Here is a 23132-nt window from a genome sequence, read left to right as displayed (position 1 = left end):
TTCTATGCTGTTTTTTAATGATTTAGATATGTAAACTTTTTTAAATGGTGGGATTTGAACTCATGACCTCTGGAAGAGCAGTCAGTGCTCTTAACCACTGAGACATCACCAGCCCCTAAGTAACATTTTCTAATGATTTGTTTATTTTTATGTGTACTAGTAGATTGCCTGCATGTACATCTTCATGAGGGCACCAGATCCTCTATAATGAGTAACAATTGGGAGCTGCTATGTGGGTGCTGGGAATTGAACCATGTCCTCTGGAAGAGCAGAGCAACAAGTGTACTTATCTGCTGAGCCATCTCTCCAGCTCTACTATGTAAACTTTAATCTTTCCATGGTCTCTGCATTTCTGTCAAACTTCCTTTCTTTATGGAGATCCAGAATGGGAACCAGCACAAACATTTACCCTGAAGACTCCCTTTACCATCGACAGAGCAACTTCATGGTGGTGAGTTCCTCACCTTTCATGTGTCTGGAAAACAGCCTTTATTTTCCTTTTGATTTTAACAAGTAATTTTAGTGGCTGTTATAACTCTAGCCAACAGAGTTTTCCTCAGTTCTTCAAATACTGTCTTACTCATAAGAAGTCTGCCATTGTCCTCAGTGTTATTCCTCTGATGTAATGTCTTTAATCCCCTTAGTGCCTTCAATATTTCCTTTTGCTGTTGATTTCAGTCATTTGATTATGACATCACTGTCACTGTTTCTTTTTGTTTCTTGAGCTCAACCTTGTTGGACCTTTTAGATTGTGTGTTTAATTGCTGTTAAATTTGTAAAGACAGTATTTCTTTTCCCATCCTCCATGACCTTCTAGGGTTCCAGTTACATACACGTGGTTCCTCTTTGAACTTTTTGTTTTCTAAGTTGTCCCTTTGCTCTCTTTCACTTTGGGTAGTTCCTATTACTCTGTGTTCGATTTCACAAATCTTTTTGTCTGCAGTACCTATCTGTCCCTAATCCCACCCAGCTGAAAGTTCACCTTCTAAAGAGTAGTGGCTTTCACTTTCAGAATCTGATAGGGATTGTTTCTTGATCACTCCTATGTCTAACATATATGAAATGTAGACCTGGTAACTATATTTATTACATAAATACATTGATTATAATATCATACTATTACATTTATTATAATATCTGCATTACATAAACTACATTATTTTCAGCTAGTTTTCCCTCATGGTTGGTAATATTCTTTCATGTATTTGCATACCTGATTCCTAGCTTTCTGTGCTGGCATTTAGACTCAACCTAGACACTGAGCATTATGAATAGACCCTTGTCAGGCATTGCGTATCCTCATATTCTGATACATAGTCTGAAACTTTGCTGTGGGATTTGGTTACTTTAATTGGAAATAGTTTGTAGTTTTTCTCCCAAGATGTCTTAGATAGGACTGTACCTAACCAAGGACTATTTTTTTCCCTTCACTTATAAAACAAATTTTCTGAAGCATTGCCCAATGTCCCATCGAGCAGAACTCATCCCCATGTGAATCCCACTGTCTATATCCTGCAGTCTCTTCAGACACTTTGTTTCCACCTTCAGAAATTCCTTCATATAATTGTGTTTGGCAACTTTCTGAACACCCAGAAAAGACTCTTTATAGATCTCTGGGTTTCTTTCCCTTCAGCCGTCCCCTCTTCCTCTCCCTCAGTTACCCTCTGAAATCTCCTATCACAGAACTCTTCAGCTCTGGCTTCTCAGGAGGTCATCCAAGCTACTGTCTCTTCTTCTATCCCCATGTCAAGGTCTAAACCAGTGGTTCTCAATCTGTGCTTCAAGATGGATATTAAACAGCTTTTTTCCCAGGGATCATCTAAGACCATTGGAAAACACATATTTATATTATAATTCGTGACAGCTACAAAATTGCAGTTATGAAGTAGCAAGGAAAATATTTATGGTTAGGGTCATGACAACATGAAGAACTGTATTAAAGGGTCACAGTGTTAGGAAGGTTGAGAGCCACTGGTCTAAACACTCTTGGAAGCAGATCTTCGTTATCACTTGTCTCTCCATTTGCTTTGTCCTCAGCGATTACACCGCCATCTGTTGCCACAGGCCCAGTGTCATGTACGTTTTCTATGTTTGTTTGTTTCTGACCCTTGTTGTAATGCATTTATCTGGACCAGTGTTCCTCATGAAGCCCTTCTAAGCACCTCAAAGTCCAACGGGACCCTTTGATCAACTCAATCACAGCCATCTATGGCTGTGGCACAGGCTTTAGTAACTGATAGCTACAGCAGGAAAACAAGATTAGAGAAGGAGGAGAGGTATGTAGTAGAAACTTTTTACCAAGTACTCTTCTCTAAGTTTTGAATTTTTGATCTATTATTTATTTTTAAATAATTGTAAGTTATAAAAATACTATGTGGCTCTCACAGCTTACCAATGGCAAAACAGAATTGATATCCAACATTAACCTTTTGGAGACTTACTATATTGAGTTAATAAAAATAATAATCAGATCAGCATACATATCAACACAAAAGACATAGGAGACCACGTGTTATATTAAAAATGCCGTGAACTTTAAAGCCATTTGTTAACTGGATTAATGAATCTCCTTGATTAATCTACTCCTTAATTTGTTACTTCCTTAATCTCTATTTTTTGTAAATTGGGGTCCAAAATTTTTGCTTCACCAATTCATATGTTCAAGTAAATAAAATTATATGCATAAACATATATGCACATACATTTGAAATTGTTTTGAATAATTGAAATATTAAAAATATCTGCATTTTGAAGAAGGAGGGTGAAAAGAGGAAGAGGAAGGAGGGGAGGGAAAGAGAAAAAAGAAAGAGAAAAATGTGGTATATATTCATGATATCATAAGGAAAAATTCATGATGTCAAAAGGGGAAATTTTCTTTTTCAGCAAAATGAATAGAGCTAGAGGACACAATGTTAAGTGAACTCTCTGGCCATAGAAACAGGCTCTGTGAGCTCTTTCATGTGTGGCAGAATCAGAAGAAACAGGTCTGACAGAAGAGCAGTGAGGATTACAGGCTGGAGAAAGGAAGAATAGAATGGAAAATAACAGAGAACTGGTTTTAATGTGTGTGTACATGCATGTGTGTATGTGTGTAAGTGTGTGTGTGCATGTGTGTGCATGTCTGCATGTGTGTGTTATGTATATGTATTGACGTTAACACTGAAGTCAGTACAGATAACTAGTACATATTAATCAAAAAGAGTAAACAAAAGAATGGTTCTAATCATGACAGCTTGGTACACTCTGGTACTGTTGAAGCTGCCAACATTTAATCAGTACACTCTGGTACTACTGAAGCTGGCAACCACAAAAGCTACTAACACTTATTAGGGTAACTTAGGTCACTAGGAAGAAAGTCAAGTTAGCTGAATAACCCAATATAATGACAATATAAAATACAGCAAAGTTGATGTCATTTAAGTCTGAGCCATGAGTCATAGTGTCAATATTTAAAATAAAAATTTTAAAGAAATGGGTCATCATTTGTATATAAGGAAAAGAACTTGCTTAAATAGCATTAAAAACCACCTCCTTTTGGAATAATTATAAGGAGACATAGCAGTCTATTTCTAATGTATATTCCTTTTACCAAAACTTTCATGTAAGATGCTATATGTAAGCATTTAAATTCCAAAGATGTGTGTAGTCTTTGCCTCTCCAAAAGTAGCTCTATAGAACATCATTTAAACATCCTCCACATTCAACAAAAGAAAGCTCATTTTCCAAATGACACGATGAATCACTGTCTTGTGAAACATTTTGCTTTTCTATAAAAAGTGCATTATATTCATTTTGTCCTTGCTAGACCACTGGTATCATTACTTATGCTATTCCCTGGGAGTTGGGGGAAACGGGATTTTATCAGAGTGATTTACTTGTGTCAGGCCTGGAAGTGAGCTGAAAGCAGTGGCAGTTCTTATATAAAGGATGGCCTAATTGTATTACTGCCTTTTAAGTGATTGAACACAGTGGTGCCTATCAGACCCATCTCCTCAGAGATGCTACAGAGAGTAGACAGCTCGTGATGTTTATTTTATAGTGAATCCCTGTTTTGCAGCAGAAAGAAAGGAGCAAAGACTCTGTTTAGCCTGAGAAACTATCAGAAGGCTTTCTAAGACATGATCCCATGAAGAGTGAGGGGTTCGGGTAGTGAGTGAATGATTCACATAAAATACCCTTTTTTTTTATAATGCTTGGTTCAGATATATCATAGTGTGAGAGACTGTAGTTTCCATTCGACTTGCCTTGGATTTACCTGCATGCCACTGTGAACCAAGTGTCTCTAGCATCTAATGCTAAATTCATCTAAGCTAGACGATGACATCTTTGCTTTAGCTGCCCTTCGGTGGACTTCTCCTGACTGCTCTGTAACTGTCAGGTCTGGGAACAAGTGTTAGAGACACAAGCAGACAGAGATGTCAAGACAGAGAGAGAGTGAAGGCAAGGATTCAGTTCTCCCTGAGGTAGTGTTCATGAGCCTGCAAATCATTCATTCCAAGGATGTTTTCAGAGTTTCAGCAAGCAAAACCAGCAGGCTCTGCTGGAAATGGAAATGGTTTCCTTCATCCTTGGCAGTAAAATGCTTATTTCTCAGTGCTTAAAACCCAAAGCCTTCCCCTCTCCTTATTCTTTTTTGTATTGCTGTTCTTCTGAACAAACTCTCTCTGTTTGTACCTGCCAGTTTAAGTGCAAGTACATTTGCAAGATACTCTCCTGCATCAGTCTCCTGGAAAACAGTGGAGAGGACAGAGCCTGGTTCTGGAGGGTTCAGTGTGAAATGCCTTCAAGTTACCTGAACGCACTCTCAAAACACAGACTGTCCAGCTTTGCCCAAGGGTTTCAGGTCTGTTTGTATGGGGTGTGGCCTGAGCATGTACTGTGGTCCCTTGTGGTACAGATATCAAAGGCTGGAACCACATGGCGGAGCACTGCCCTGGGCAGCCTTCAGACTGTTTTTTCTCAGTGCTTAGCCTGAAGCCCACCTTGGCCACTTGTCCCCCAGCTTGTCCCCATAGGCATTGTTTCACTATTCTATGCCAATGCCTCTGAAATGAGCATTTTAACGTGATGTCACTGTTGATGTTATTATTAGATTATGTGAGTGAGTTAATACATATCTACCTTGGTACCTGACTCAAGGGTAATAAATATGTAGAGATTTCAACACTATGTATGATTTCAAGACTGTGTTCTAAAAACTAAATATAAGAAAATTTATTTTAGATAAAACTGACATTTCTAGCCCCTGCAGCTTTCCATGCCTTGATGAAATTTATTTCTCTGTAACCTATAAATCAGAAAGAAAATTAAGGAAAATTTAACTTGAGCCTAACTTTCTCTTTTAAGATAATATAGACCTGCTTCCCATAAAAAAGTGTTCAGAGAGAAAATGTCAAACACATTAAAATCAATCTAACTTCTAGGAAACCAAATATTTCATATTTTCTTGTTTATTAACTTGTCCTTTATCTGATGTTTCATTAAGTCTTTATAAATAACTTCTTGTCACAATATTTTACTAAAGATTTATGCAGATACATTGCAAATTATAGTACATCAATATCTATAGCTTCCATGAAGCATTTAATAAATGAAAACTTTGGGATAATACAATTTGAGACATATTATAAACCATTAATTTTAATCTGAGAACTGAAATATATTATGTAATCCATTCTGGAAAAAAAAACAAATAACTCTAAATTCATCTTTTAAAAAGCTTTTAGACTTCATTTTTATGTATTTGACTAAATCCTATTGGGTTTTGTTTTCCTTAGTAATATATATTTCTAGTTCTGTATTGTCTTTAACAACTTAAATAAGTAAAGGAACCACTGAAAAGCACACAAGCTTATATATCATTACATTTCCTTAGAGCCCAGCTATGACTTGAAGAAATCCCTTAGGCTAAATTCAAAGAACTTGACCTATAAATAAATACTGATAAACCCTTAGGCATATTTGCTTGAAGGCATTGCAAGTATTTTGCCATATGTTTTATAAAATATAGTTGCACATTCAACCAAAATACAAATGAAAGATTAAAATCATTGGCAAACTAAGATACAAACCACCACAGCGTTATTTGCCAGGCTAAGGTTACATTTGTTTTCTCCTGGCCACAACTGGTTCCCTCCTTTAAGAAAAGAAAAAAAAATGACAAGATCAATATTCCCTTTGGCCCAAATCTATCCCATTGGCTTTCTTTCAAGAGCTAAGGAAGATAAGAAAACTAATTCTGTTGGCTACTCAGCTAACAACCGTTAGGTTGAATCAGCCAGCTTACAGCACACATGGCCTCTTCGTGAGCCCTGAGCTGCAGAGTCCTCTCTTTCTCAGGACTCAACAGTACTAGGAGAGAAATCACAGGCATAAGCAAGCAAGCACAGAAGAGGATGATGAAGGCGGAGATGAACTAAGGGAACTCAGTCCTACTGCAGAAAGCCTCGGCTGTGGGGGAAAATGACTATATGTTTAAAATAACAGGGCAGAAAGGGACTTTCTTTAAGGAAATGCCTCTAGCATGGAACAGCCAGAAAGACTCTCCTGCATTATTACAGTTCTCCCACTGAGCTCCCTAGAAATGGTTCACATGCCAGAGAACTGGATGAGCTCTGTGGAGAGAAGACATCTTTGTAGTCCTCAGATGTACTTCACCCCTGACTGCCCTCGCACTTCATCAGCCTCACTTTCATCAATGCAAAGAAGCAAACTGGGAAATGCATGAGAACTTAGCGTGGGGAGAGTCCTGGACTGTTCTCAAGGGGCAACTCATGGGAAGGAAGCTTGGCGTATGGAAGAACGAGCAAGAGAGGTTTCAGGACTGACACCACCCTCGCCTCGCTGTGTCACCTCTATGGGTAAAAGACACAGAGATGCAATAGGTACAGAGAGTGCTTGCCTGAAAATCCTGCCCACGAATCAGAAAGAAATGAGAGCAAAGGAAAAGGGGGAAATTTCTCACTGTTCAATGGCGTAGGAATGCTTTTAACATTATTTCATGCTTTCTTTCATACTGCTTCTCCAAGGGCCCTTGAGCCCCTGGTCCTCTGAGAGGCGTGTGCCATCATCCTTCACATTTCTCCACTATAAGAAAGCGCTTGAGACTGGGTTCTCCATAAAGACAAGATATTCATCTGTCTCATGGTTTTAAGAAATGAAACATACAAGGTTCACGCTCACTTTCCTAGGGCCAAGACCAGATCCATCTGGAGAGAGCCTCACGTCGTTTCTTAATTTGGCAGATGATATCAAGTGACAGTATCATGTGGTAAGGGTATATCTAGAAGAAAAAGAGGCCACAGCATGGTAAAGAAAGCAAGAAAGTATGCAAGGAAGATGGGTTTATTTTATAACTACTCACTCTTGAGGTAGGTAACTTACACTTTCCAGAACAAGACCTCATTCCCTAGAAGAAAAAAGCCATTAATCCCTCTTGATGATATAGTAACTCTGTGACCTTCCAAAGATGCCACGTCCCAACACAGACATATTGGAGATGTGTCACACAGCAAACCATATATAACATAACAAAGCTATATTTCAGTTATTCCTAATAACTGAGGCACAGGATTAGAAAAGAGGCAAACACAGCACTAATCTTTGAAGCATTCACAAGGCCTTTAAGTGCACATCGCCACACTATCACTTTCTCACGCCACCCTTGTCAGTTTCATCCAGCCTTTGTCACCATCCAGCCAGAACCACACGTGCTGAAATGACCCTAATACCATCTTCACTGACAATGTGAGAAAGGAAAGAGATGCGGACAGATATCTGCCAGCATCACCATCTGGACTTCAGAATAAAGCACAACTTTTATCGTTTAACTCAGATGGACAGAAAGTCAAGCCCAGAGTATCGGCACATGTCTCTATTGCCAGCATTCAGGACCCTGGGGCAAAAAGACAAGGTTCAAGGCTACTGTAAGGAGATCCTGTCTCAAAAAGGGCCAAGGGTAGAAAAAAAAGAATAAAAAAAAAAGTCACCTGAAAGAGTTGTGGTTGCTTGCTGGGCAGTCACATTGCTGTCAACATCCCCCTGCCCTTAAAACCATGCCAGAGAGCTAACACGGTTTGTGCTGTGGGACATATGTTATGTACTTAACTCTGTGACTGCAGCAAAGAAGAAGCCACATTGAATGTGCACACTAAAATCATGACTGTGTTCCAACAAAACTTACTACATCTCACTGGACTTGTGTGCACATTTGAAAGTTTTATTCAGTATACAGGAAGTTTTAAAAATCATTTTTCTGAAATTCTCAATATGGCTTCTAAAGCAACGTGGAATTATAAGTGTATGTATTTAATTTCCTGCCCCGCTTACATATCAAGAGAAACCCAGAAAATGAAAGAGTGCCAATTATATACATGTGTATTTCACTCACAAATAGAAAGAGAATGGAGATGTCCACCCATTTGCCATTCACTAGTATAAAGAGGAATGCTACGGGAGATCAATAAACCAGAAACCTGTGGTCTAGTTCATCTAAGCCTCAGCTCAGTTCAGTTGATGGCAAGCAGTTTCCATACTCCTGAAGTCTAAAGGAAGAGAGGCCAGAAAGGTCACAGTGTACTTGGTACCCTGAAGGGAACCATCCATGCATCAGATTACCACAGCTATCTCTAGGGAGGGTGCACACTCAATTATCTGGGAGCAGATGGAGATTGGCACAAAGGAGCTCTGTTGCTAAGGCAGACAGGGGAGCTACACAAATGCCAAGGTTGAGATCCCGAGAGATGCAACTCACACATGGAAAGTTTCCATGTTGCGGAAATGACAATGACTGCGTTGCCCTTCTTCATTCTCAGCTTAAAGAGCTAAGCAGCCACCACATGTTTTTACTCAAAATTTATTTTGATTTCTAATATTGAACATTTTATCCTATAAATGAGATTGACGGGCAGACATTATAAAACACTCAACAACCAAAAGAAGGAAGGTTGCTAATAAAACAACACAATTTTTTTTTTGAAATGAGTTTGCTGTGAACTATAGTAAGACACCATTTAAAACCTCTAGTTTGTACTTTTTAATTTTGACGTTTACAAGAATTAGATGAATAAAATTGGGACAAGGATCCATGAAGTGGGAACATTTTGAACATGCTAAATATTTGGAAATAATAGCAATCATCACATTTTATAGAAACTCAGTAGAAATAGTCAGCAGAGTATTAAATGCTCCAGAAAGCAGAAAACAAATTAGAAGACTGATATATTCTGCCAAGAGTCAAAACAAAGAATTGAAGAGACAGGGGAATAGGAAAAAGGCTAGGGGGAGCTGTGTGTGCACAAGAGTATTAGAAAGTCTGAAGAGTGCCTTTGGACACCAAAAGTAGCAGCAGGGAGGAGCAAAGAGAAAGGATAAATTTCTTCCCGAGCTTAATTAAAACTTCTAAATAAGCACTAGAGAGATGGCTCAGCAGTTAAGAGCACTGACTGCTCTTCCAGCGGTCCTGAGTTCAATTCCCAACAATCACATGGTGACTCACAACCATTTGTGATGGGATCCAATGCCTTCTTCTGGTATGTCTGAAGACCCGCTACAGTGTACTCATATACATAAAATAAATAAATCTAGTCTAAAAACTTCTTAACACCACAAAAACATTAACCATATTTAAATGCTCACAAGGTACAGATATTTGATACCATGTCTGAATTTTAAAGTCAAAGAAACACTTCAGAAACATATACAGAAAGAAACAGGTAAGCTCTCTATAACTAAAAACATAGGTTTGGCATTAGCATTTATCCCATTATCTATAAAAGCTGGATGATAGAGTATTGTGTAGCAATTTCCTCTGAGGTCAAACATTTCATCCTGGAAGGAAACTCATTTAAGATGTAAGGTACTCCACTCTAAAGGGCATGAATCATTCTATCCTACAGGGAAGCTCTACAAAACCCAGGAAGCAAACAACTCACATGCTTCAGGAAGTCCCTAAAACTGATCAGATACACTAGACTAACCTTTCCCCAATCTTATACAAGTTGTAAGGACTACTGAGAGATGCTCTCCAATAAGCTGAGGTGAGCTTTGCATGATGCAGCTGTCATTGACTCAGTTCTACTCATAAAAGTAACTCCTTCACCTAAACTCCTGTAAGTAATCAATAAAATCCATTAATTCACCAAGTTGGACTTTGTTTATATCCTTAATTTCTCATCTGTTCTTGATCTGAGAGGAGAAGACATTAGTTCATGTCTCTCCAGAAACAGTTTCACCCAGCATACACTTTGCAGGAAGACTGAAAGAGTTCTGAGGAAAACTCCATGCCCTTTATCAAGTTCATACATAACAACAGACATACTAGAACTCCTATTATGACTTAGATTTTTAAGTCACCAAAGGCTGATGTGATGACTATTTGGCCCCAACTGCTTCTGTTATTGGAAGTTTAAAAGATCATAAGGATCCTGTTCTCTTAAATGGATAGTCCATTGAGGAGTTTCTAACTGAAGGGTTACTATGGTGAGGCCTCAGTGAAAGAAGCAGGTCACTGGGGGAGTGCTTTCAAAGGGTATACCTTCTCCTTTGCCTTCATGAGAACCATGAGGTATAAAAGTAGCCTCCTCTACCACACAATCCCACATCTATGGCACTCTGCTCCTCAGATCCTAATTGACATAGCCTGCCAACCATGGTCTGAAATACCTGAAACTGAACTAAAAATCAGTCCCTACCCATGTAAGTGCTCCTGGGTACTTTGTTACAGAAACATAAATCAATAACACAATGCATGAAGAAAATTACGCGCGCGCGCGCACACGCACACGCACACACACACACACACACACACACACACACACACACACACACACACACGGCCTTCCGGAACCAATTGCTATATGCTCACTAGACTCAGAGTCAAAAGAATCCAACTCCAATTGCTGGAGAGAGAACAGAAGCAACAAGTGTGAGAAGAGCTAAGACTGTGATGATTGTGCTCAATGTTTTACAAAGAGAAGGAAGGCAAGAAAGCTATAGGGGTAAAAATCTGGGCAGACCATGTAAATAAAGATTACTGGTTGATGAACGGTAGTGCAAAGAAGACTCCATTTCCCATTTTCTAGACTAAGAAAGTTTATAGTCTCATTCCCATTGGAAGCAATGAAATATTGATTACACAATTGTTTTATTCTAGAATTTAAAGGTGATGATCTTAAATTTAAAGGTAATTGTTACCAAAAATTAATGATCAGTAGAGAGGGGAGTTTGTGGAGGGAAGGCTGTACACCATGTTGTTAACAACAACTCTTTCGGGCTTTGCCTTCCAAGCGAGACTCTGTTTTATACAGTGTAATTTGATCCATTCTGAGCCCAAGTGCTAAGGCTGCTATCTCAGTACCACCATTGCCACCACTGGTCTAACACAACCATGCAGCATAGACTGAAAAAAGGCCACAGAAGCAAAGAATTTACCACTTATGGTGTTACTGTATTAACTCAGGGACATGCAGCAAATCAGACCAAGTCAAAGAAACCAAGTCTGTGAGACTGCCAGGCACATGAGAGCAAAGCACCTCAACTGAAACACTTCAGCTAGAGTGTATAACTGAGGCAAGGCAGCACCGATCAGACATCACATTGCCTGATATGTGTATCATGGAACATCCAGGCATAAGCTTCTAAGGGCATGGCTGGAAACAATTGAGAGCATGTACTGTGCTTGCCTTGAACCCAGTTTCAGTTTCCAGCACCCACATCAGGAGGCTCACAGTCACCTGTAGCTCCACTTCCAGAGAATCTGAAACCTTCTTCTGGCTTTGCAGTCACATGCATTCACATACACTCAGGTGTGCATCCACACACACATACACACAAGCATACTCAGTTACCACAAATAAGTCTTTAAAAAAAACTCTGGATATATCCCCAGGCTTCAACTCAGTGGTCTGTACCTGCTCGATGTCCACTGGAAACTGCCTGTTCTCTAAACCGGTGCCTGAAAACACATACACACACGCTCACACACACACACATACACATACACACACACACACACACACTCACACACACACACTCACACTCTCTCTCTCTCTCTCTCTCACACACACACACACACACACACACACACACACACACACACACACACAATTTTCTATTTAAATAACAGCTCCCATCTGACAGCTCCTCAGTTGTAATACCTCACCTGACAGTCCCTCACCTAGAAGTTCCTCATTTGACAGTATCTCACCTGACATCTCCTCTCCTGGCAGCCCCTTACCTGAACAGCCTGTCTGGATTTAAGAACTCTTACATGACCACCTTCCATGATACAACTCTTCCAACTCTTCCTTTACTTTCTGCAAAGCTCTGTTGAGTCTTAAGGCCACATTAACCATTCCTTATCTGCCCTCTCACTAGAACATTATTGTATGAAGTATAATGTAGCCTGAATGTTAGTGATACTGCTCATTAAGGTTAGAATAGAATAAAGAACTTGTGTTTTCCCAATAAGTTAACTCAAGACTGTTTGAGGAGTTGAAGTCTAAAGATATGATGGACAGATGAGCTTGTGAATAATTGTTGCTAAGCCCAGACTGTGGAAGGACATCTACATTGCTGGCATAACCCACTCAGACAACTTTGGTTTTTTGACCCAGTGAACTCTTGATGCTCATCTGTGACAATCTCACTCAGCTTTGTTTGTCATATCTATAAAATAGACATGAATGTCTTAGAAAGTGGTTGTTGAGAAGAGTTAGAAAAATGCCAACTCTGTAACTCACTGCTCAGCACATACTGAATGATCCTCTTACAGCACTAGCAAACAGCTGTCCTATACAAGACTCAGACTCAGTAGCAGCTGTCAAAAGATGCAGCCTGGGCTCAGAGAAGCTCAGTACAAATAGTTGTCAACAGACTTATAGAGATTCAATTTTGCATTAGAAAAAACAAAAGCCCTCACGCATTTTCCAGATATACTGGATGACATTTTTTAAACACACATCACCAACAATACAACTTACCAGCAATAATACTTGGATATTAACACTACCAGACACTAAGTTCAGACATCAAAAATACAATGTAAAGGCTTACATCATTCAGACATGAGGGCAGCAAGCCCAGTACTGGTAGAAGGGAGGCATGGAGGGTCTAAGTGTTCCCATTTAACCTATGCATGCTAGAAGAAAGGCAAGCAGAGCAGAGTATCTAAAGCAAATGGGCAAGAGAGAGAAGAACAGATGCACAAGAGTTCACTGATAAAGTTCACTGGCCTTTGGTGAGTAGAGTACCATGTGCAGGGGAGAAGCAACCTAGTGTCCTATCATTTAGAAAGCCATTCTGACTGTTCTATCGAAAGCAGACTGAAGGGAAGAAAGGCTGGATCCAAACAGATCAAAGAGAGAATTAATGTCATAATTTAGGGGTAGGGGGAGAATGGCTCCATCTGTGTGGTGGTAAGCAACATGGCAAATGTTTGAAGCGGCTTGGATATATTTAGAAGGATTACATGATAAAGGAGTCATCAACTGATTGAAGACAGAAAAAGAGGAGTCAAGAGTGAACGCCCAGGTGATTGGCCAGAGTATGGGGAAGATTCAGTCGTGACTATATCAGGAGTGATGTGGAAAGAGCTGTGTGGAGGTTGGCAGCATATTAGGATTTAGGTTTGTAAAACCTGAGCTGATTTTAGCAGGGAGGAAGAAGCAAAAGCAATAGCCAATCTAATGTTTGAATCTACAAAGGACCGAAGGCTCATACAATTGGCCTTCAACTGGGATAGAACTACCAGGAAATATGTACAGTCTCAGAGGGGAAGAGCTAAGGTCTGTATCACATCACCATTACAGAGGAGAAAGTGAAGAGGAACCAGAAGGAGCGTACAGAAAGAAATCCCACAGGTGGACTTAGAAACCAGAAGAAGAGAGACAAACTGTAGAGGCTGGGGAGAAAATGGACAGAGATATGCCCAGCGACTTAGAGCCAGCCTGGTAGTTGCGGGGGGGGGGGGGGGGGGGTGCAGGGTGTCACAGGCAACCAGGCAACTGTGGTTCAGTAGAAGTGACCATCTACAAGGTAGGGCAGAAGGAAGGAAAGGAAGGAATTGAAGAAGAAAATAAATACAATTCTAAGAAGCCACAGAGAGGAGCAAAAAAAAAAAATTAGGTAATGGAACTAAGAGATGGTTATTTTTATCTTAAAGAAAGGAATGTCAGGATATTTGTACATTGAAGAAAGAAAGGAGAGTGTTCTGGTAGGGTGACTTTTTCTAAAAATTAAAAGGCAATCACAAGAAAAGACTAAAAGAGAGTGTGGTGTGTGCATGGTTAGGTGAAGCAAACATCAAGGCAAATGCTCTCAATGAGGCAAAGTCCATCTCAAGTTAGCTGCAGTTTCCTGAGCAAAGGAAGAATTGGACAAAAAAGCAGTCCTCAAAATACTGAGTAGCATGCTTGTGCCAGCCTGATAAATGCTTCAGGTAAACACATTTCTTTTCTAGTTAAGTCCAAAGTAAAAAGAAAAGTATTATATTTCCATTGAGCAAACTGAATCTGATAACGATGATGAAGAAAACCTGAAAAATCCAAAGAGAGAGAAACAAGGTCCTACCTATTACAGAACCAACACAGAAAATCTTAAAATATGAATAATTAATTTTGAACAATATATTTCCAGGGCAACATAAAATCCAGACAGAATTATTCCAGAAATAAGATGATGGTTTTACAGGTCATGTGAGTATAATAAACCATGTTATTATATAAAAGTAGAAAAATGGTTTTAAATCAACCCAGCAGATATTAAAAAGTATAACATATACCTTTAACTCCATATCGGTTTAACAAGAATTTTTATTTCATATAAGCGTAGGTGCTCATTATTGTATAATAAGAACCCCTGCTGAAACCCAGCCAGCAGAAACTACACAGAAAGATAAAAGAAGCCTTATAGGGGAAGGCAGGAAGAAGAGAAAAGAAGGCTGGAAATCTTATTTTCAACAATAAACTTTACTTATTGACATAAAGAAAAAAAATATTGGTTTAAAAATATTACTACCAAAGATAAAAATTATTATCTTTTACACACTAAAGCAATCTAATTGCAAAATCAGCAAACACTAAGAGATTTTAAATTAACCTTTGTGTTTTACTACAGTGGCAGAATGCCAAAGACATGGGTACTTTGATCTTTTTTTTAATAAACAAAGCTAGTCAGATTTCTAATTTAAAATTTTATTTACCCACAGCAAACTGTATCTCATTAAAACTTTTTAGTGTATTTTCTAGCAAAATATAATGCTAGCTATGGATGTGATTCTATAATTGTCTAGCATCTGCTTAAATAAGAAATAAAATGGCTTTTATTTCACCCAATAACCCAAAATATTTGAACATCTAGTGAATACTTTGAAGTATTAATGAGAGCGCTTCACTTTTTTTTACTGTAGGGGCAATTCTGATCCTAAAGTCCTATTCCCCAGTTGGTTCTTGATCTGTCAGTAAAGAAGTCATGGGCCAATTGCTGGGCAAAAGGAATAGGCAGGACTTCTGGATCCCTGGAGGAAAAGAGAAAGACTCAAAGAAGGAGAGGAGAGTTCACCATGCTGTAGAGAGGAAAGCTGTGGCCTGTGGCCACTCCTATAGGCGGGTGGTCAGTGGTGTTTAGCAGGGGCTAGATGTATCTGAGCCACTGAAGTTTAGGACAGGTGGGAGGTATAAAGATAACAATATTGATAAGGGCACACTGTTCTAGCTGGGAGATAATAGCACCCAGAAATTGTGTCCAAAGGCAAGTTGAAATTGAACCACTGTGTGCCTGTGTCTTCTATCCAGGGATTCAAGGGCAGCTGGGTAGAGGCTGGTAGAGCAGCCAACTGCCAGAGCACTGGTGAGGGAGTGAAGCTGCACTCAACAGTGTACTAGTTCAGATGGGCTGTGGGTCCCTTTTACGCGTGTTTCTTAATTCAAGATTGGGGAAGGGAAGAGGGCTTATGGGACTTTCGGGGAGTGGGGAACCAGAAAAGGGGATCATTTGAAATGTAAATAAAAATATATTAAATAAATAAAAAGAAAAGATTGGGATATCTTTCCTTCAAATTCTCACTAGCTACCTTGTCCTAGTAGCCATTGCACTGAATGTTGCAACTTCATAGAGCCAGGTATGTGGCCAAGAAAGGCAAAGTGAGATTTAAAACCTGAAAATGCTAAAATGTAAGAGGGCATTCTGTTAAGAAAGTAAACATGAGACGTCCCTAAAGGGATCTCTTATACCATAAATGCATCAGTGTCCTCCTGAAAAAACATATGTATAAATTCAACAGAAATACAATCAAACTGCCTATGACATTTTGGGGGAAGACTTGTCAAGTGATTCTGAAGATTGGATGCATATGGGTCAAAGCATATCAAGAAAGTTTAAAGGCAACAAGAAAATAGAGATTTGACATCTCAGACATTCGACTATTTGTTTATATTTATCAGTTTACGAAAAGTACAAAAGCAGTGACTTGAAAGACTGAAAGACCTAGAGTAGATTGGAGCCAGGCACAGTGACTCAGCCTCTAATGGCAGCTCTCGGGAGGCAGAGCCTAGTGGATCTGAGGTCAGCTTGGATGACCAGGGCTACACACAGAAACACAAAAATAATTGGCATACAATCAAGAGAGACTCATAATTAAGGGAACAATTAATGGATCAGTAATATATGACATAGAAAAAACACAAAGTGTTATGTCCATTTTATATCCTATCAAAACAAATCCTTTAATGAATCAAAATTCTAAATAGTAAACTAGAAGGAAATGCGATGACTCGTGTTAACTGTGAGCTGGAAGAATCAGGAATCACCTGGGAGACTTGCCTCTGGACACGCATGTGGGGAAGGAGTTCACTATAACAACTGAGATAAGGTCCACATCCTGTGGGGGGGGTGCCAGTTCCTGGCCAGCACCTTGGACAGAGAAGGGAACTGAGGCGGAGCCAACACCCATCCCTCTCTTCTTCCAGGATGTGGTGTGTGTGGCCAGCTGCCTCAAGCTCCAGCTGCCCTGACCTTCCTCCTTTCAGAATAGACCTTGAATGGTGAGCTGAAATAAACCCTTCCTCCCTTAAAGGTGTTTGTGGTAGTATTCATGAGACATAAATGATTTTCATAGGTCAAAAAGAGGAGACAGATAAAGCAAAACAAAAGGAGCTCAGGAAATAGGCCACCACCTAAAAGAAAATTTGTATTTATCCCATTATATTAGCAAAAACGAAGCAATGACCACCACCCTGTTTGACAGGGCGCAAATAGAAGGGCAGTCCATCTTTCTCCCTTTCATTTTTAATGCTCAGATGTTCTTTCTTGGAAAAGCTTGGCTGTGTGTTAAATATATTTGAGAATATGTTCCTATCCACGTACAAGAGGTATTTAACTAGGCAGATTCAAACAGACAGAAAATAAAACGGAGGCTACCAAAAGCTTGGGCTGGGAGGAGAAACAAGGAGGGTAGGACTGAGGATACCCTCTCTTTGTGATAATGAGAACATTCTGGAAAAGGATAAAGAGGATGGTTATATGACATTATGAATTACTTAATGTCACAAAGTAGCATGCTTAAACACAGTTAAAACGGTATTTTGAATACTATTTTATAAATTATACAACTATGAATCTTATCAAATAATTTTTTATTATTGAACACTTCAGTTCTTTCTTTAAAATTTAAACATATAAAATAGTGCTATAGCAGAAAAAGTAAATAAAAGCACATATTTTGCCCAGCATATTTATCTGTGGTTATTTATCCTATGATCATAATCAAGACTCCATGTAAAGAAATATGTTCCCTTCTGGGCATTGTTCCTAATGGGGACAAAGAAGGACTAAAATTGTGGTGTAAAGTGAAAAATACAACGACCATTTAAAGGTATTTGTATCTGTAGGGAAAATGGTTAAAAACGGTAGCAAGTGACTGGTGCCTACAAAGTTCCCAGGTGAGTCTGCAGGCGCTGAAGTCTGCTGCTCCTTTTGTGTTCTTTCCTTCCTTATCTGGTGTGAGAGTGTGTGTGTGTGTGTGTGTGTGTGTGTGTGTGTGTGTGTGTTTTGTCAAGGGGAGAAGGGTCTGGGTAACAAAAGCTGATAATTTTGGAGAAATACCCTCAAGCTTTTCCAGTTATCGTTCCTTCTTCAAAAGCAGCAGTGAGCTTTTATGCTTACATGAAGCCACCCCAAAAGCAGGAAAGAGGGGAGAACAAATGGCAGGAAGCTGTGCTAGGCTACTTACTATGTGGGACAAGCAGCACATCCTTTCCCTGGTTTAAAACGCTAGACATTCATTTCTACTAAGTTACTGCTTGCTTAAGGCTTTTCAATGTGCTTCATAGCTGTCCGCCAGACATGATAAGGACGTGAGTTTTCTTTTACAAATCAGAACTCTGACCCTGCACAAAGAGGCTGAGTAGGAAAGGCAGATAGGACACATCCATCTAAGTAGAGCCTGCTAAACCTAGATCCAGAACAAACATGATACTTCACAAAGCACCCAGTGCTGACAGTTAAGAAAAGGACACAGGACACACATCCTGAAGGCATTTTGGTTTGGTTGTCCCACACAGTAAGTTATAAATCTAGAGCAGGAAACTTGAAATCATTAAGGTCACGTATTTATTACATCATATTCAGTTAGGTTAGAAAAATGCAGTATCTGTCATCATGTCATAAAAAAATGTGTTTTCCTCTCAGATCTCTTCTGAGGAAAATCTCCCAGGGTTGTTACAGATAGGGGCTGTTTTCAATCAGTTACAAGGAACAATTCAATTACTACGTGGTTTAGTGCAGTAACTGACTCCAGACTAATTTAATTTCTTTAGGTCTCTAAAGATCAATTGATCTGATTTGTCCCATCCCCAAAGGCTATTTAGGAAAAATTCAGGCTTAAATACCTGGAAATGAAATCCAAAACCTTGGCCAGTTTCACACCACTTAGGTCATCTTGCAAACTTTCAGCTAGTCACATCAGAGTGCTCTCTTGGCCTTAGGACCATCTCGAACCACTTAGCTTCACATGCAAGTGAGTGCTCCCACATCAGGAGGCTTATTCGATAAATGGAAAATGTGGCCACATGCATTATCAAATCTGCTGTTCTAAAGGGCAGCCAGGCTGGGTACTCCTATCTCGTGAGCGTGTGTGCAACCACGGGGCTATTTTTATTCTAAAATCAGTTCACAAAGACCATTCAAAGTTGCTCAGACAGGGTCTAAGGGGTTAGATGCAAGGCTCATCTAAAATGAGAGACTCAGAAACACTTTTGCACTTTAGATTTACAATGTGCCTTTATAAATGTCACTGCCCACAATTTTCCAATGAGCCTTCTCTCTGAAACTTTGGCAATAGATGTCCATCCCCAGCCTAAGGTGCTTTCATGATTTGACCACCTCTGACCCCTTGTCAGACTCTCCAGCAATTAGTCTTTTTATAAAACCAAACTCTCTGGGTCCCTAAACAGACTCTACATCTTTGCCCTTGGGTTGCACCATCACTCATGCAGTCCCTTGGGCAGGTTTAAGAAGAATCAGACAGTGACTAGAGCATACTTAAACTTTCACTTGGGTTGCCAAGACAAGATGGACAGAAGTGCCATGGTCTGAGGGCCCTTGTGGTAGGCAATAAAGAGAATAGCAGAAATGTGTGGCAGTTGACAGGAGAGTCACACAAAGATATGAAGGTACAATAAGTGAGGGGTCTGGTGTCTATGGGGTGTCCCACCCATCACAACTGTATCAGACCTAGTATGAAGACGAAGGATGGAAATTTACTGTGAACATATATAAACAATATGTCATTGGGTCAACCTCTTGAAAATACATTGCAGTGCTCATATTGAGCTAATAGTTATGGGTTTCCATTACTCAATGATTTCAGGCAATGATGAACAACTGTCATCGTGAGGGGGGTACGTTTCACATGCATAATTGTTTCTTCTTACAGGTCCTCAGATTTGATATTTCTCCTATTAAAAATGTCAGTCTATTTTACAGACAAAATTGTGTGGCTCTGAACTAAATTACATCTCCTTGCTTCAAAATCCCAAATCACCTCTATAATTTTGGTTATCAAATAAAACCCTTCTGAAGGCAAATGGCTATAAAGTGTCCACTTCCCTGGAAAGTACCAATCAGTAAGACATGACAAGCAATTATAACTGGGACCCAGTATCTAAGCATGACAAAACCCAAATAAACCTCTTTGCTTCAAAATCAAGCAAGTGAGAAATCTGGAAGCAGCTGCTCTCAAGACTTACGAGCTGTACTACAATGCAGTTTGTAGTTGGAAGGGAAAGTGCAGAGACTAAGTACTATAAAATCTAAATTCATTGGCGTTAAAGGGAAGGTGCTCTTATCTGGACAAAAGAACAAACAGAAAATTCTCATTACCTCTCAATGTCGGTGAGCCTGGAAGAGTCCCGGAATCCTTTGGCAAACGGATTGCTGTCTATTTTCAGCTTGGTTATCTAGAAAGAAAAGAATGGGCACAAAACGGTCTCATTTCCAAGGTCAAAGAAACAGAATCAGAAATAGCCTGCTAATTTCCCAAAGGCCCCAATAATACAGTGGTGACTTCGCACATCATAAGAAGCCCTCTGAGTGAGAAACAAGTTCACAGGGACTGGGCCATCATGACTGAGACACAAAGGTTTGGTGGCCTTTCAGTCAACGGTAGATGAGAAACTAGATTGTGAAATGATTTTAAATGCTAGGGGAGAGCTAGTACTCAATTGACGAAGGGAAAACTAGATCACAGAACTGTGTAGAACATTTGTGTTATCAGGGAGTGGATTAGTCAGGGCTTCTATTCCTGCACAAACATCATGACCAAGAAACAAGTTGGGGAGAAAAGGGTTTATTCAGCTTACATTTCCACATTGCTTTAGTTTATCACTAACTGAAGCCAGGACTGCAACTCAAGCAGGCCAGGAAAAGCAGGAGCTGATGCAGAGGTCATGGAGGGATGTTTCTTACTGGCTTGCTTCTCCTGGCTTGCTCAGCCTGCTCTCTTATAGAACCCAAGAGCACCAGCCCAGGGATGGCACCACAAACAAAGGGTTAGGCCCTCCCCCCTTGATCACCAATTGAGAAAATGCCTTGCAGCTGAATCTCATAGAGGCATTTCCTCAAGTGAAGCTCCTTTCTCTGTGGTAACTCCAGCTTATGTCAAGTTGACACACAAAACCAGCCAGTACAGGGAGGGAAGAATAATAGCAAAGATGCTGTTTCATTGTGACTTTGAAGCATCGCATAGTTAACTTTATGAGCATGTTACTATATGTTATTGTACAGAGCCATATTGGGGCAGTCATGCACATGGGTTTGAGTTTGACTTTGGTCAAGGACAATCCCTGGCTTTGGGCAGGAATCTGCCATTAGGACATAATAGGGAAGTAGGTTAAAGCAGGAATTTTTATCCTTAGGTGGAAAGCTAAGAGTATACTTGACTATGGTCAAGGTTAACGTCTCCCAGATAGCCAGCATCCTGCTCCACCTAGGGCGGAGTGCTCGAAGTAAAGGTTAAGTTCATTGTTCCTCCAGGTCTAGGAATTCCTGAATTAAGCAGGTGACCCACCCAGCTGCCAGAGCAGTCAAGAGGAGAACCTCCAAGAGAAGCTAGACAACTTCCACCGGAACTCAGCCTGGAGTCTGGGGGGAAGGGTTTGCCCAAACTGTTAAAAGGTCTGGCGCCATTAAAGTTTCCGGCCTTGATCAGTGAACATTGTCCTGGCCATTCTTCTTTTCATACCTTCCCTATCCATCCCTCAGCTTCTGTTCCAGCTACCCACTTCATAATAGCTGCAGGCAGCTATGGAACCCAACATGTTATAATGGATAAGAAGACTAAATGGGCAATACTGACATCTTTTACATAAATACAGGAAATGAAACCTTCAAAATATAAACTTACTACCATTATCCTTTGTATTTCACTAAATTAGAATCAAACCAATTATTCCAGCCTTCTGTTCAGTGTTACTGAATAGCTATGCCTCTAGCTTCTAGTAAGTCTATCTCCAGTGTAGAGTATCTGCATAAGGGGATCTGTGAATCTCACAGGATTACTGTTGACACACAAAGACCCATTAGAGACTTTGTATCACACCTCTGCCTTACACACATCAGGCTGTGAAGCAGAAACCAAAGGAAGCACTGATGAAAAGTGTGCTGTTAGAAAAAGTCCTGTTAGCACTAAGAAAACCTCGCAGATCAGCAAGCCTATGCCCTTATCTGATACATGGTCACAGTAGGGCACAGAGAGTGCCTGGACCCAAGGACACCCTGTTCCTAGCTGAATTCCTGACATGGAGACCTTGCAAGACAGGCTTCACTTGTAGGATCAAGGTTGGAATACACGTTCACCTTTGGAGAAAGACATGCACAAAATATTCTGAGCAAGAGAAAAAAAGAGTTACGAAGTGTGGGATACCCTCCTTTTTCACATACTGAGAAGACAACAATTAAAACAAAGTATGAAATACTACTTTAAAAATCAGATTGTATCCAAAGTTCATTTGCAACTCTGTTCTCTTTTCACTGTAAAGAAAGACACCGTTTGTTTTGATCTTTTCTCAATGTGCACTACATTTGCAAAGCTGCAAAGAAGCTTTTGCCTCCCTTAAAAAAGATGCTCTACCACACAGATGAACCAGATAGATAGCCTTTCTCTCCAACACTGGCACGCCTCAGAGTCAGTCTCTGGCAGTCACAAGACTGTGACTATTATCAGCCTTGAGCTTGAAACGGGATCAGAAGATAGCGCTGGAGAGCAGGTAGAGAATAGTGAGGTCCTTTTTCAGCAAAAATGGAGCTATTGGTAAACAGAGAGGGGCGGTGCTAGACACATAAGACCTGTTCACAACAATTAGCAAGAGTAAAATAAGCACAGAGTTGAGCTAGCCTCGACAGTGTGCACAGGCTGTGCTGAGCTGGCTGCTTCAGTATGCATAATTAAGTGCTTCAGGAGAGTCTCTTCTCAGGGGGCTGCTTCTCCTGAAGACCGGTCTGTTCAGAACTTGTATCTGAGTGCCATCTTTCAAGAAGGAAAAATTATACTATTCTACATAAATTGTAGAAATCTTTTAAAAGTCCAGACAACCAATATGCTCTGAGATTCTAAGTACCAGCAAGATTTTTGAGTCTTC

The 23132-nt window shown here is 39.9% G+C and overlaps 1 protein-coding gene across 1 annotated transcript in view; it reads right to left on the bottom strand.

Moving 5' to 3' along the window:
* Tbx20 (T-box transcription factor 20) overlaps positions 1-23132 on the bottom strand; it is a 51964-nt gene that overhangs the window by 7081 nt on the left and 21751 nt on the right. The window contains exon 6 of the mRNA XM_052189672.1: positions 20377-20453. Coding sequence (XP_052045632.1) covers positions 20377-20453 — 77 coding nt within the window. The remainder of the gene's footprint in view (positions 1-20376; positions 20454-23132) is intronic.

This window comes from Apodemus sylvaticus, chromosome 7 (genome assembly GCF_947179515.1).
Source record: "Apodemus sylvaticus chromosome 7, mApoSyl1.1, whole genome shotgun sequence".
Taxonomy (NCBI): domain Eukaryota; kingdom Metazoa; phylum Chordata; class Mammalia; order Rodentia; family Muridae; genus Apodemus; species Apodemus sylvaticus.
This window is presented reverse-complemented; position numbering and strand designations above follow the sequence as displayed.